General features: G+C 46.2%; 1 protein-coding gene across 1 annotated transcript in view; it reads right to left on the bottom strand.

Moving 5' to 3' along the window:
- The window catches only part of LOC144674471 (transcription factor CP2), a 145,780-nt gene that overhangs the window by 89,686 nt on the left and 42,953 nt on the right, over positions 1–13,141 (bottom strand). Inside the window, exon 5 of the mRNA XM_078535807.1 lies at positions 10,442–10,548. Coding sequence (XP_078391933.1) covers positions 10,442–10,548 — 107 coding nt within the window. The remainder of the gene's footprint in view (positions 1–10,441; positions 10,549–13,141) is intronic.

Genomic DNA, 13,141 nt, shown 5'->3' with positions numbered 1-13,141 from the left:
AAGAGGGAGCTGGACCCAGGGGACTCCTGCACGACCTGCCTAGTGCTTTTACTCTGTCTGGCGGTCACCCATTCCCTTTCTGCCTGTGTACTCTTTTCCTGCGGTGTGGCCACCTCACTGTACGTGCTTATCCATGAATATCTCATCTTTGCTGATGCTCCACAGTGACTTCAGGCGCAGCTCCAGCTCCGAAATGTGGATTTCGAGGAGCCGCAGCTGGAGAGACTTCCTGCACACATGGTCGCCCTGGACACTTGAAGTGTCCCTGACTTCCCACATCGCACAGGAGCAGTATTCCACTTGGCTGAGCTGCCCAGCCATGACTTACCCTTAAATTACTCCCTTTACTTTTAATATTCTCTAAACTATAGGAAGTATGGACAGTAGAAATACTTAGCAATACCACCGCTCTTCTTACTGACAAAAGGTAGGAAATGAAAGGATCACCTCCTTCCCTCTTCACTGAACTCCCTCTCTCACCAAACTCCAACTGAAGCAGTCTAATGCAGCCCAAAAGCAGCACTGTAGATGGCTTCCTTTTGTGCTGTTGGAATCTAGCTTCTGAAAACCTGTTTAAGCCAGTTAACTAATTTACTAGCTGCAGCTGCAAGCAGAGCCTGTATAACCCATTTTAAAGCTGGACTAAAACTCATCTTCTCCCAACTCAAAAAGCAACTTTTAGTTAGTTGCTAAATTAAAGAAAGATTAGGCTTTACATAGAAATTAACACTTAGAAGTCCCTCTCTCACCAAACTCTAACCGAAGCACACTAATGTAGCCCAAAGAAGCACTCTAGTGTTCCCGTGTGTCTGCTGCCTTTGTCCTTCTGGGTGGTAGAAGTAGTGGGATTGGAAGTTTCTGTCGAAAGAGCCTTGGTGAGTTGCTGCAGAGCATCTTGTAGATGGTACACACTGCTGCTACTGTGCGTCAGTGTTGGAGGGAGTGAATGTTAAGTGCTGAATTGGGTACTGATCAAGTTGGCTGCTTTGTCCTGGATGATGTCAAACTTCTTGAGTGCTGTTGGAGCTGCACTCATCCAGGCAAGTGGAGGGTATTCCATCACACTCCTGACTTGTGCTTTGTAGATGATGGTGGACAGGTCTTGGAGAGTCAGGAGGTGAGTTACTCGTCTCACGATTCCTAGGCTCTGACCTGCTCTTGTAGCCACGGTATTTATATGGCTAGTCCAGTTCAGTTTTTGGTCAATGGTAACCCCCAGGATGGGAGGGACAAAAGAAGCATTCACCTTGGGGCCCCTGTCAGGTTTTGTGCAGCCTGTGAATTTTACAACAGTACACCCAACTCCATGTCACCCAGATTTTGAGAGCCTGCATGGAATACTGGCAAGGGAAGGTGTTGCGGCATGACAAATAGACGACCTCTAGGATGTTGATAGTGGGGGATTCAGCAATGGTAATGTCTTGAATATCATGGGGAGATGGTTAGATTCTCTCATATCGGAGATTATAACAGCCTGGCACTTATGTGGCATGAATGTTAGTTGCCACTTAGCCTAAGACTGAATATTGTCCAGGTCTTGTTGCATATGGGGACAGACTACTTCAGGATCTGAATGGTGCTGAACATTGCACAGTGAACCACTTCTGACCTTATGACGCAGGGACGGTCATTGATAAAGCAAGTGATTATTGGGCCTAGGACACTACCCTGAGGAAATCCTGCAGTGATGTCCTGTGACTGAGATGGTTAACCTCCAGCAACCATCTTCCTTTGCGCTAGATTTGATTCCCACCAGTGGAGAGTTCCACCCCCTCCTCCATTCCCATTGACTCCCAGTTTTGCTAGGGCTCCTTGATGTCACACTCAGTCAAATGTTGCCTTGATGTCAAAGGCAGTCACTCTCACCTCTTCAATTCAACTCTTTTGTCCACATTTGGACTAAGGCTGTAATGAGGTCATGAGCCAAATAGCCATGGTGGAACTGCGGTGTATTGACAACACCTTCCATCTGATGATGGAGAGTAGACTGATGGGGCGGTAATTGGCCGGGTTGGATTTGTCCTGCTTTTTGTGGACAGGACATACCTGGGCAATTTTCCACATTGCTGAGTAAATGCCAGTGTTGTAGCTGTACTGGAACAGCTTGGCTAGGGGCACAGCCAGTTCTGGAGCACAAGTCTTCAGTACTATTGCTAGAATATTGTCAGGGCCCATAGCCTTTGCAGTATTCAGTGTGCTTAACCGTTTCTTGATAACACGTGGAGTGAATCGAATTGGCTGAAGACTGGCACCTGTGATGCAGGGGACCTCCAGAGGAGGCAAAGATGGATCATCCACTTGGCACTTCTAGCTGAAGATGGTTGCAAATGCTTCAGCCTGGTCTTTTGCACTGATGTGCTGGGCTCCCCCAGCATTGGAAATGGGGATGTTCATGGAGCTACCCTCTCGCACTTCTTTGTTTAGTCCACCTCACCTCCATCCACAACAGGGTGTGGCAAGACTCAGAGCTTTGAACTGAGGGATCAATTAGTTCTGCATGCTGCTTCTCTTTAGCATGCACATAGTCCTGCGTTGCTGCCTCATTTTTAAGTATACTTGGAGCTGCTCCTGGCACACCCTCCTGCACTCTTCACTGAACCAGAATCGATCCCCCAATTTGATGGTAATGGTAGAGTGGGGGATATGTCGGGCCATAAGGTTATAGATTGTGGTTGAATACAATTCTGCTGCTGCTGACGGCTCACAGCACCTCATGGATGCCCAGTTTTCAGTTGCTAGATCTGTTCTGAATCTATCCTATTTGGCATGGTGGTTGTGCCACACAACACGATCGAGCATGTCCTCAGTGCGAGGGTGGAACTTTGTCACCAAAAGGTCCGGGCAGTGCTCACTCCAACCAATAGTGTCATGGACAGATTCATCTGTGGGAGTGAAATCAAGTAGGTTTTTCCCTCTTGTTGGTTCTCTCAACCTGCCGCAGGCCCAGAGGGGCAGATACGTCCTTCAGGATTTTACCAGCTCAGTACCAGCAGTGGTACAGCCGAGCCACATTTGGTGATGTTTATCGAAGTCCCCCGCCCAAATGCCATTTTCTGCCCTTGCTACCCTCAGTGCTTCTTCCAAGTGGTGTTCAACATGGAGGAGTACTCAGTCATCAGCTTAAGGAAGGTGGTAATCAGGAGGTCTTCTTGCCCATGTTTAACTTGATGCCATGAGACTTCATGGTGATCTAGAGCCAACGTTGAGGGCTCCCAGGACAACTCCCTCCTGAATGCAGGCCACTGTGCTGCCACCTCTGCTGGGTCTGTCCTGCTAGTGGGACAGAAAATGGCCAGGGACGGAGGGCGGATGGATTTTTTAAATGTATTCATTCACAGGATCTGGGTGTCACTGGCTAGGCCAGCATTTATTGCCCATCCCTAATTGCCCTTGAGAAAGTGGTGGTGAGCTGCCTTCTTGAACCGCTGCAGTCCATGTGGTGTAGGTACACCCACAGTGCTGTTAGGGAGGGAGTTCCAGGATTTTGACCCAGTGACAGTGAAGGAACGGTGATATATTTCCAAGTCAGGATGGTGAGTGACTTGGAGGGGAACTTCCAGGTGGTGGTGTTCCCATCTATCTGCTGCCCTTATCCTTCTATGGTAGTGGTCGTGGGTTTGGAAGGTGCTGTCTGAGGTGTTTTGCCGAGTTGCTGCAGTGCATCTTGTAGATGGTACACTCTGCTGTTACTGTGCATCGGTGGTGAAGGGAGTGAATGTTTGTGGATGGGGTGCCAATCAAGCGGGGCTGCTTTGTCCTGGATGGTGTCGAGCTTCTTCAGTGTTGTGGGAGCTGCACTCATCCAGGCAAGAGGGGAGTATTCCATCACATTCCTGACTTGTGCCTTGTAGACGGTGGACAGGCTTTGGGGAGTCAGGAGGTGAGTTACTCACTGCAGGATTCCCAGCCTCTGACCTGCTCTTGTAGCCACAGTATTTATATGGCTAGTCCAGTTCAGTTTCTGGTCAATGGTAACCCCCCAGGATGTTGATAGAGAGGGTTTTTTTTTTAATTCACTTACAGGATGTGGGTGTCGCTGGCTAGGTCAGTATTTATTGCCTATCCCAAATTGCCCTTGAAAAGGTGATGGTGAGCTGCCTTCAAGAGTCGCTGCAGTGATGGTAATGCCATTGAATGTCAAGGGGCCATGGTTAGATTCTCTCTTGTTGGAGATGGTCATTCCCTGGCACTTGTGTGGTGTGAATGTTACTTGCCACTTGTCAGCCCAAGCCTGGATATTGTCCAGGTCTTGCTGCATTTGGACATGGGCTGCTTCAGTATCTGAGGAGTCGCAAATGGTGTTGAACATTGTGCAATCATCAGCGAACATCCTCACTTCCGACCTTATGATGGAGGGAAGGTCATTGATGAAGCAGCTGAAGATGGTTGGGCCTAGGACACTACCCTGAGGAACTCCTGCAGTGCCATACATTATGATCCGGCGGGGGGGGGGGGGGGGGGGCGTTTCCTCAATGTGAAGACGGGACTTCGTCTCCACAAGAACTGTGCAGTGGTCACTCCTACCGACACTGTCATGGAGAGATGCATCTGCGAGAGCCAGGTTGGTGAGGACAAGGTCAAGTATGCTTTTCCCTCTCGTTGGTTGCCTCACCACCTACCACAGGCCCAGTCTAGTAGCTATGTCCTTTAAGACCCAACCAGCTCTGTCTGTGGTGGTGCTACCGAGCCACTCTTGGTGATGGGCCTTGAAGTCCTCCACACAGAGTACATTCTATGCCCTTGCCACCCTCACTGCTTCCTCCAACTGGTGTTCAACATGGAGGGTGGTACGTGGTAATCAGCAGGAGGTTTCCTTGCCCATGTTTGACCTGATGCCATGAGACTTCATGGGGTCCGGAGTCGATGTTGAGGAGTCTCTGGCAACTCCTTCTCAATTGTATACCACTGTGCTGCCTCCTCTGCTGGGTCTGTCCTCCCAGTGGGACAGGACATACCCAGGGATGGTGATAGTGGTGTCTGGGACATTATCTGTAAGGTATGATTCCGTGAGGATGACTATGTCAGGCTGTTGTTTGACTTATCTCTGGGACAGCTCTCCCAATTTTGGCACTAGCCCCTAGATGTCATGTTGGACTCGAAATGTCAACTCTTTTCTTCTCCACCGATGCTGCCAGACCTGCTGAGTTTTTCCAGGTAATTCTGTTTTTGTTTTGGATTTCCAGCATCCGCAGTAGCTTTTTGTTTTTATCTCTAGGTTATGCTTCAGTTATACAGAGCACTAACGAGACCACATCTGGAGTACTGTTTACAGTATTGGTCACCTTATTTAAGGAAGGATATAAATGCGCTAGAAGCAGTCAAGAGAAGGTTTACCAGGCTAATACCTGAAATGGGTGGGTTGTCTAATGAGGAAAGGTTGGACAGGCTAAACTTGAATCCACTGGAGTTTAGAAGAGTAAGAGGCAACTTGATTGAAACATAAGGTCCTGAGGGGTCTTGACAGGGTCAATGTGGAGAGGATGCTTCCTCTTGTGGAAGAATCTAGAACTATGGGTCACCCATTTAAAACAGATCAGGTGAATTTCTTCTCTCTGAGGGTCTTCTCTCTGAGGGTTCTAAGTCTTTGGAACTCTCTTCTTGAAATGGCAGTGGAAGCAGAGCCTTTGAATATTTTTAAGACAGAGGTGGATAGATTCTTGGCAAGCAAGGGGGTGATGGGTTATTGGGGGGTTGGCAGGATGCAGATTTGAGGTTACATTCAGATCAGCCATGATCGTATCTAATGGCAGAACAGGCTCGAGGGGCCGAATGGTCTACGCCTGCTCCTTGTTTGTATGTTCTTGAAGGCAGCTCCACAAGCATTCAGACAAAACTATAACAAAATAAACTACAGTGGACTGGACCGTGTGTCTGGACAGCTGAATAGCATCTCCCTGCCAGGTCTTGTTTTCTTAACTCTCAAATGGCCAACGTTCCGGGGAGGACAAAGGAAACACGTCAAAGACACTTGAAGCTCTCCTTGCAGCACCATTACTGACTGGGAGGAGTTTGCTACCAATCACTCAAAATAGTGACAACTTGTCCATCAAGCTGCATCATGCTTCAAGTCCAAACGCCTTAATGATAAGGCAGAGTGGCAGCAGAGAAGAAAAGGAAGCAAATTCTGCACTGCGGACCGACTACCTTGTGGGAAATCCTGCCCTGTGTGTCCAAAGATCTATGGGTCGAGAGTCGTTCTGTTCAGTCACATGAACACCCATGGCAGAAACTCATGGCCCTACGTAGACATCATCCTGGAATCGAGGGACAGCCGATGTACGAAATCCCAAAAGCACTAGCAAGCCTGCCTGTGAGGATATTGATCCTGTGCCTGTTGAGATGCAACCCATCTGGCCTGTACAGAGCCAACCTCCACTTCCCAGTGCCAGTCCCTGATGCCCCAAAAATATTAAGCCCGCCCCCCTGCAACATCTTTCCAGCTATGCATTCATGTGCACTATCCTATTTCTGTACTGACAAGCACATGGCACCAGGAGTAACCCTTTACTACCTTCGAGGGAATCCAATTAAGAAGCAGAGCCAACTCCTTAAAATCTGCCTGCAAAACCTAAACCTTTTTCTGTACAATCCTTGGCACAGATATGGACCAGGAACTCCAGCTGCTCCCCCCTTCTCCTCCAGAACATTCTGCATCTGCTCAGTAAAATCCTTGACCCTGGCATCAGGTGCCAGCATACTATGCTGGAATCATGTCTGCTCCCTTAACTATGGAATCCCCTATAACCATCATTCTCCATCTTTCTCCTCCCTCCCTGTGTAGCTGTGCCACCCTTGGTGGTGTGGTCAGGCTGCACTCCCCAGAAGAACTCTCTCCCCATTAGTATTCAGAACTGAACACTGGTCAGAGAGAAGGGTGCTTTCAGGGGTCACCCAAACTACCTGCCTGCTCTTTTTTCTCTGTCCAGCAGTCATGCATACCTCTATGTCTGCACTCTCAAACTGTGGGGTGATCACCCCCTGAAATGTGCTATCCACAAAATATTCATCCTTGCTAAGTTGCTCAAGCTCCAAAACCTGGAGCTCAAGCCCCCCCAGCTGAGGACACTTACTGCATCTGTGATTGTCCAGGGCACAGGAAGTATTCTGGAGTTCCCACATGGCGCAGGATGTACACATCATTGGTCTGAGGTACCATGTTATGCCTCTATTTCAAAGATGAACTTGCTTAACAGGTCTAATCAAAACACTCATTAATATGCTTGCTGTTTTATTTACTAATCAACTACCTGTGATCCTCAGGTACAGTTCAACTGATCACTTGTCTAACTATAAATACTTCTCCCACGATGCTCAGCAGGGAGATGCCTCGATAGTTGTTGCAATCACTGTGGCTACCCTTGTTCTTGTACAGGGTCACAATCTTTGCATCTTGGGGCATTGCCCCCTCCCTCTCTCCAGCAGAGATAGGAAATTTGTGCAGATGCTGGAGTGCCAGTTTCCCATGCTTGATGAGTTCAGGCTGTACAGCATCAGCACCAGGAGCTTTGCCCACGGCAAGTGAGTCAATGGCTTTGCTAAGCTCCTCTACTGTGGGATGGATATCCAGCTCTGCCATTAAAAGCAGGCTTTCTGTGGCATCTAGAGCTTCCTCAGTGACAGTGTTCTCCCTAGGGTACAACTCAAGATAGTGTTCACCCATTTCTCCAACTGCTTATTTAGTCAGTGATGACATCTGTTTTGTTTCCAATGGAGCAGTTTTCTTTGTTGATAAACCTGTTGCCTTTTTGATCGCTTCATACATGCCCCTGACATTGCTAGATGTCCTTAGACACAGGGAGAGTTGTAACCAGTAGTCATTGGCACAATACCTAGCAGTCCATTCTTAGTGCATTCAATTTTCTCGCTTGGACTGCTCTTGTAATTAATGAGAGTGGACGGCTTGACTTCAATAACAGGTTCCATCACAGTGATGATAGCCTCGAGCCAGTCAGCATTCCACTCGTTTCCCATATATTGAGTGAGTGTCGTATTGGAAATGGTGTCTCGAAGCATGGCCCATTTTGCTTCTGCATGCTGTTTGGGAATGGCAGAGAGTTCCTGCTCAATCAAATCACAGAAGTGTTGGTTTTTATCTGGGTAGGCAGCGTGTTTGACATTGATGAGAACAACATTTCCGCAGCACTTATGCTGCAATAACCTACTCACAGGTGCTCAGTTTGGGTTCCAACAGGGCACTCAACTCCAGGCCTCATTATAGTCTTGGTCCGAATATGGACAAGAAAGCTAAATTCCTGAGGTGAGGTGAGTGGCTGTTACGGAGTGTACCATCAAGGAGCCTTAGAAAAACTGGAGTCAATGGGAATCGGGGGAAAACTCTCCACTGGTTGGAGTCATACCTAGCACAAAGGAAGATAGTTGTAGTTGTTGGAGGTCAATCATCTCAGTTCCAGGACGTCACTTCCATTATAAGGTCAGAAGTGGGGACATTCGCTGATGATTGCACAATGTTCAGCACCATTCGCGACTCCTCAAATACTGAAGCAGTCCATGTCCAAATGCAGCAATATCCAGGCTTGGGCTGACAGTGGCAAGTAACATTCGCACCACACAAGTGTCAGGCAATGACCATCTCCAACAAGAGCGAATCTAACCATCGCCCCTTGACACTCAATGGAGTTACAATATCATCAACATCCTGGGAGTTACCATTGACCAGAAACTGAACTGGACCAGCCATATAAATACTGTGGCTACAAGAGCAGGTCAGAGGCTGGGAATCCTGCAGCGAGTAACTCACTTACTGACTCCCCAAATCAACAATTGCTACCACCTAGAGCAAGGGCAGCAGCCCATGGGAACACCACTACTGGCAGGCTCCTTCCAAGTCACTCACCATCCTGACTACATCCTTCCACCTTCAGTAACTGGGTCAAAATCCTGGAACACTAACAGCATTGTTGGCGGACCTACACCACATGGACTGCAGTGTGTCAAGGCGGCAGCTCACCCCAACCTTGTCAAGAACAATCTGGGTTAAGCAACAAATGCCGACCTTGCCAGCAATGCCCAAATCCCACAAAGAACTAGAACGGCAGATTCAGATATGTTTGAGAATTGCTGAAACATCAGGGAGGCCTCAATCCTGCACAAGTGACAGAGAGATGTGATTGGATTTACAATGCCTCAAGGAGACATTCCACCCCACCCTTTTCTGTAATCAGTATAGCCAAATTCCATGGGTGCATAGTGCTGTAAATCAATACTGGAGTGAATCATCAGCAGTGTTGGGGAAAGTGGCTATGCAGTAGCATAAATTAGCAGATTCTTTCCCCAGCCATTACATAACTACATGAGTATTTGAAAATGAATTAGAAATCTGGATAACTTTTTTTGTAAAATTCAAATTAAAATCATATAAATTGGTTGTAAACCTTAACTTCTCCATTTTGCACAGAAAAGAATGAACTTTTCATATTTTGTCTTGGACTTATTTTGGGTAGGAAGTGGGTTTCAATTAGTTTGAGTTTGAAATGCAGCAAGAAAGGAAACAGTGTATAGCTTTGCTGAAAGTTAAAGGGGTTAAAGGATTTAAAAAATATAGGTAGTTGTTTCAGCAACATGGGCACTGAACTCAAACTCGTGTCTGCAAGTTTAAAGCCCACTGTTTGCACATATATCTAAAAAAAATCTTAATTTTTCACTCCCCATCTCTTATGAATGTACAGACTCATGCTGGAATATAGTTGCAGAATCATGTCAAAGTTGTCATCCTTGATACAACAATCAGTGTATGGCAGTAGGCCAATTGGCTGCAGGGAATCACAGCCAAGTCAAACTCTGTTCTCACCAAAGACGTGCACTTTCCATTAGGGGTCACAGCAATTCAGGAGCAGAAACCATGGCTGATTTTTCATCTGGATAGTCCAGGGGCACTGGTTGCATCAGTGTTCTGGACAAAAGCAGAGATCAAGCTCAGCAGATACCAGTAATCAACTCTGGATCTTTTGTTCTAGGTGGCCTCGTGCCAGTTAGGTCACCAGAGAACTCTAAACTGCAGTCTGGACTGGCATCTTCATATAAGCTTTCCCCTGCAGATGCCAGTCTCACTTGGGTTCCTCTGACAACCCTAAAAATCGAGGATGGCTGAAACATGGGTGATAAGGCACCCTGTACCTCTCATATTCAAATGTTTGACAGTTATGAGGCACAGAATAAGGTAGATAAGCGGCCCAACTGTGATAGGTAGAATGATACCAACGTACAGAAACATTTAGTGGTTGAAATATCACTGTCAGGACAGAAACAAAATCAGTGTGGAAGTACAGGAATAAAAAGAAGCTTAAAATCACACTGATATTTTACATTTCTACTATTATCTCCTCATAAAATTGGTACATGCTCAAAATGACTGACAGGAATATATGCTCACAATTAAATAATCAGCATGTACTCAACCCTGAAGATTAAAGAGACATCATACCTGGATAAATACAGAGGTTCTCTTTGAAGGATCCCAAAGAAACTCCACTGTATTTAGTTGTGTTGGATTTGCTCTGGGGTCAACGATCCCCACTGATAATGGGATATCTGGAAAAAAAAACAAGCAGGAATTATTGCAGAAGCATGCACATTCAAAATAAACAACTGCCCATCATGGAGTTACTATCCCAAGTATTTTAATATTGCATTTGGTTATACTATCCTGTCAAAAAGAAGCAAATGCTGCATTTGTTGGCTCACCACCACCATCTTGTTAACTGGATCCACACCGGTTGGTGAAGTCAAAACTAAGGCACAGAGTCTTTCCTTGCTGAGAGTTTATTGACTTTGTCACTACTCCTCATCCACATCCATATATTCCAGCTATCCCCTATTTATATGTGTTTAAGTATCCATCATCTGTTTCCCTTCATGCAACTGACAGCCTTAATGCAATGACATTAACAAACCCATAACAATGTCATTGATAAGACAGTGACACATCTGTGCCGTGAGATCATCCCCCCGGCCCCAGAGGAACCGCAATTAGTTCCACCTTTTCTGCGCACTTGACTGCTTTACATGCAGGGAGAAGGGCATTCACCAAGGCAGAAATCTCAGAGAAAATTCAGAGCTCCAAAGCATCGCATAAGACCATTCAAGATACACTTTAATCTTGGGAATTTAGTATACTATAAAGAGAGGGTCATAAAGAATGAAAAGGTATGAGGAAGGTGACAGAGTGCGATGGTATTCAACATGGTAGTCAAACTTTTAAGGTCCATTCATTCAGAATCTGAGCAATTAATAGGTGATGAGGCACCCAGGACCCCTCATATTCAAATGTTTGACAGTTATGAGGCACAGAATAAGGTAGATAAGGTGATAGGATAATAGCCCAATGGTGATAGGATAGCGTCATTCTACTATCTAAAGGACAACTACCTTGAGTGGGTACCAGGGTGGCGTTCAAACCAGAATAGTCCAGTGAATATAAGATTTGACTATTATAAGGGGAGCAGAGAAAGCTACCAGCATTCAAATATTGGCTAAGTGTCCGAGATGATAGACAAAGGAGTAAGATCTATGGACCGGTAAAAATGAGGTGCAGTGGAAAGCAACAAAACACAGTGGGCTGAATTTTCCCATCGGTGAGCTGGGGGGGGGGGGGGGGGGGGACCCGCTCGCTGACACGGGGCGACGTTGGGCGGAACCCCCGATATCATCCCGCCCCATTTAAATATTCAGGAAGGCAGGGGGACAGCGCAATCAGCTGTGGGCCCGCCGACCTGTCAGTGGCCAATTGAGGCCACTGTCAGTGGCCTTAATTGGCCCGCCCATGTAAAATGGCGGCAGGGCCCATTTCAGCGGTGGCGATCAGCTGCCCGTCTGCCCGTCAACAGCAAAATTCAGCCCAGTGTGAGTTCTCATAGCAGATTTGAGAGTGGCTCTTGCACCAGGAAAAAAAAAAATCATGTACTGGTGATGGTGGTCATGGGAGGGTGAAATTCTGTAATCCAGAAAGATATAGAAGTGCAAACAGAGGCGTAGCTTGACTCGATTATAGAATACAGCAAGGACTACAGAACAATGTAGGAACACTATTGGAAGTGGAAACCCTAATGATTGGGAAACTCTTGTGACTGCCAACAAATTAGAAGGTAAATTAATAAGAGGGGCAAAACAAAACAAAATGAGTTGGATAGTTGGAAAGAATTGGGTGTCTATTCTGAAGTGCCAGATAGGGGGCAGCCAGCCTCATCTCACAGGTGGACATGTACGGAAAAAGTCCACCCAGAAGGGACATATGAAGCTAAAGCGAGACTAGTGGCTCGGGGTTTCGAAGAGAGACTCGGTGATCGGGATGTTAGAGTGGACCCTCCCATGGTGGGAAAACTAAGCCTAAAAACTTTCTTAGCCCTGTTGGACACATATTTGTGGAAATGTAGGTCAATCAATATAAAAGCCGAATTTTTTGCAGGATGAAACATTTCAGAGAGAAGTGTTTTTGAAACCATCCAAAGAGGCAAGCAATGTAAAAGGAAAGCTGTGGAAATTAAACAAGTGTGTTTATAGATTGACTGATGCATTGAGACTTGTATTTCTTGGTTCGGTCTGTCTTGCTGGAATTAGGCTGTAGTCAACTGAAAACAAATGCAGCAACGTTCTACAGGTACCATAAAGGAAAACTCTCAGGCATCTTTATGATGCATGTTGATGATTTTCAATGCAGAGGTAGTGTGGAACTTGAGAAATTTGTTACAAACATGATTAAAGGGGAATTTAAGACTGCAAGTGAGACTTCGGAGGCTTTTAAATATTTAAGCTTAGACATTAAGCAGAATAGGTCAGGAGTAACCTTGAATCAACAATCTTATTTAGGAAGTGTTACTCATATACCGATAAAGCATGCTAGGCCTAGGCCATCACATAAATCTTATATCTGAAGAAGAAATAGAAGTTACAAAGCTTGATTGGACAGTTGAATCAGCTATGTACCCAGATGCCAGCTTTGATGTATTGGCACTAAGTACTACTATGAAACATACTGCAACTCAGGATGTTTGAAGGGCAAATAAAACATTTTTTAAAAATGGAGAAATGAGTACTCAAGTTTCCAGCCTTGGGGGGGGCAAAAGGCAAACCATGAAATTAGTCCTTTTTAGTGACACTTCTCATGCCAGTCTTCCACATTTGAGTA

The sequence above is a fragment of the Cetorhinus maximus genome, unplaced genomic scaffold (assembly GCF_964194155.1).
Source record: "Cetorhinus maximus unplaced genomic scaffold, sCetMax3.hap1.1 HAP1_SCAFFOLD_667, whole genome shotgun sequence".
Classification (NCBI taxonomy): Eukaryota; Metazoa; Chordata; class Chondrichthyes; order Lamniformes; family Cetorhinidae; genus Cetorhinus; species Cetorhinus maximus.
Note: the sequence above shows the minus strand (reverse complement) of the source record. Positions and strands in the feature narration are given on the sequence as shown.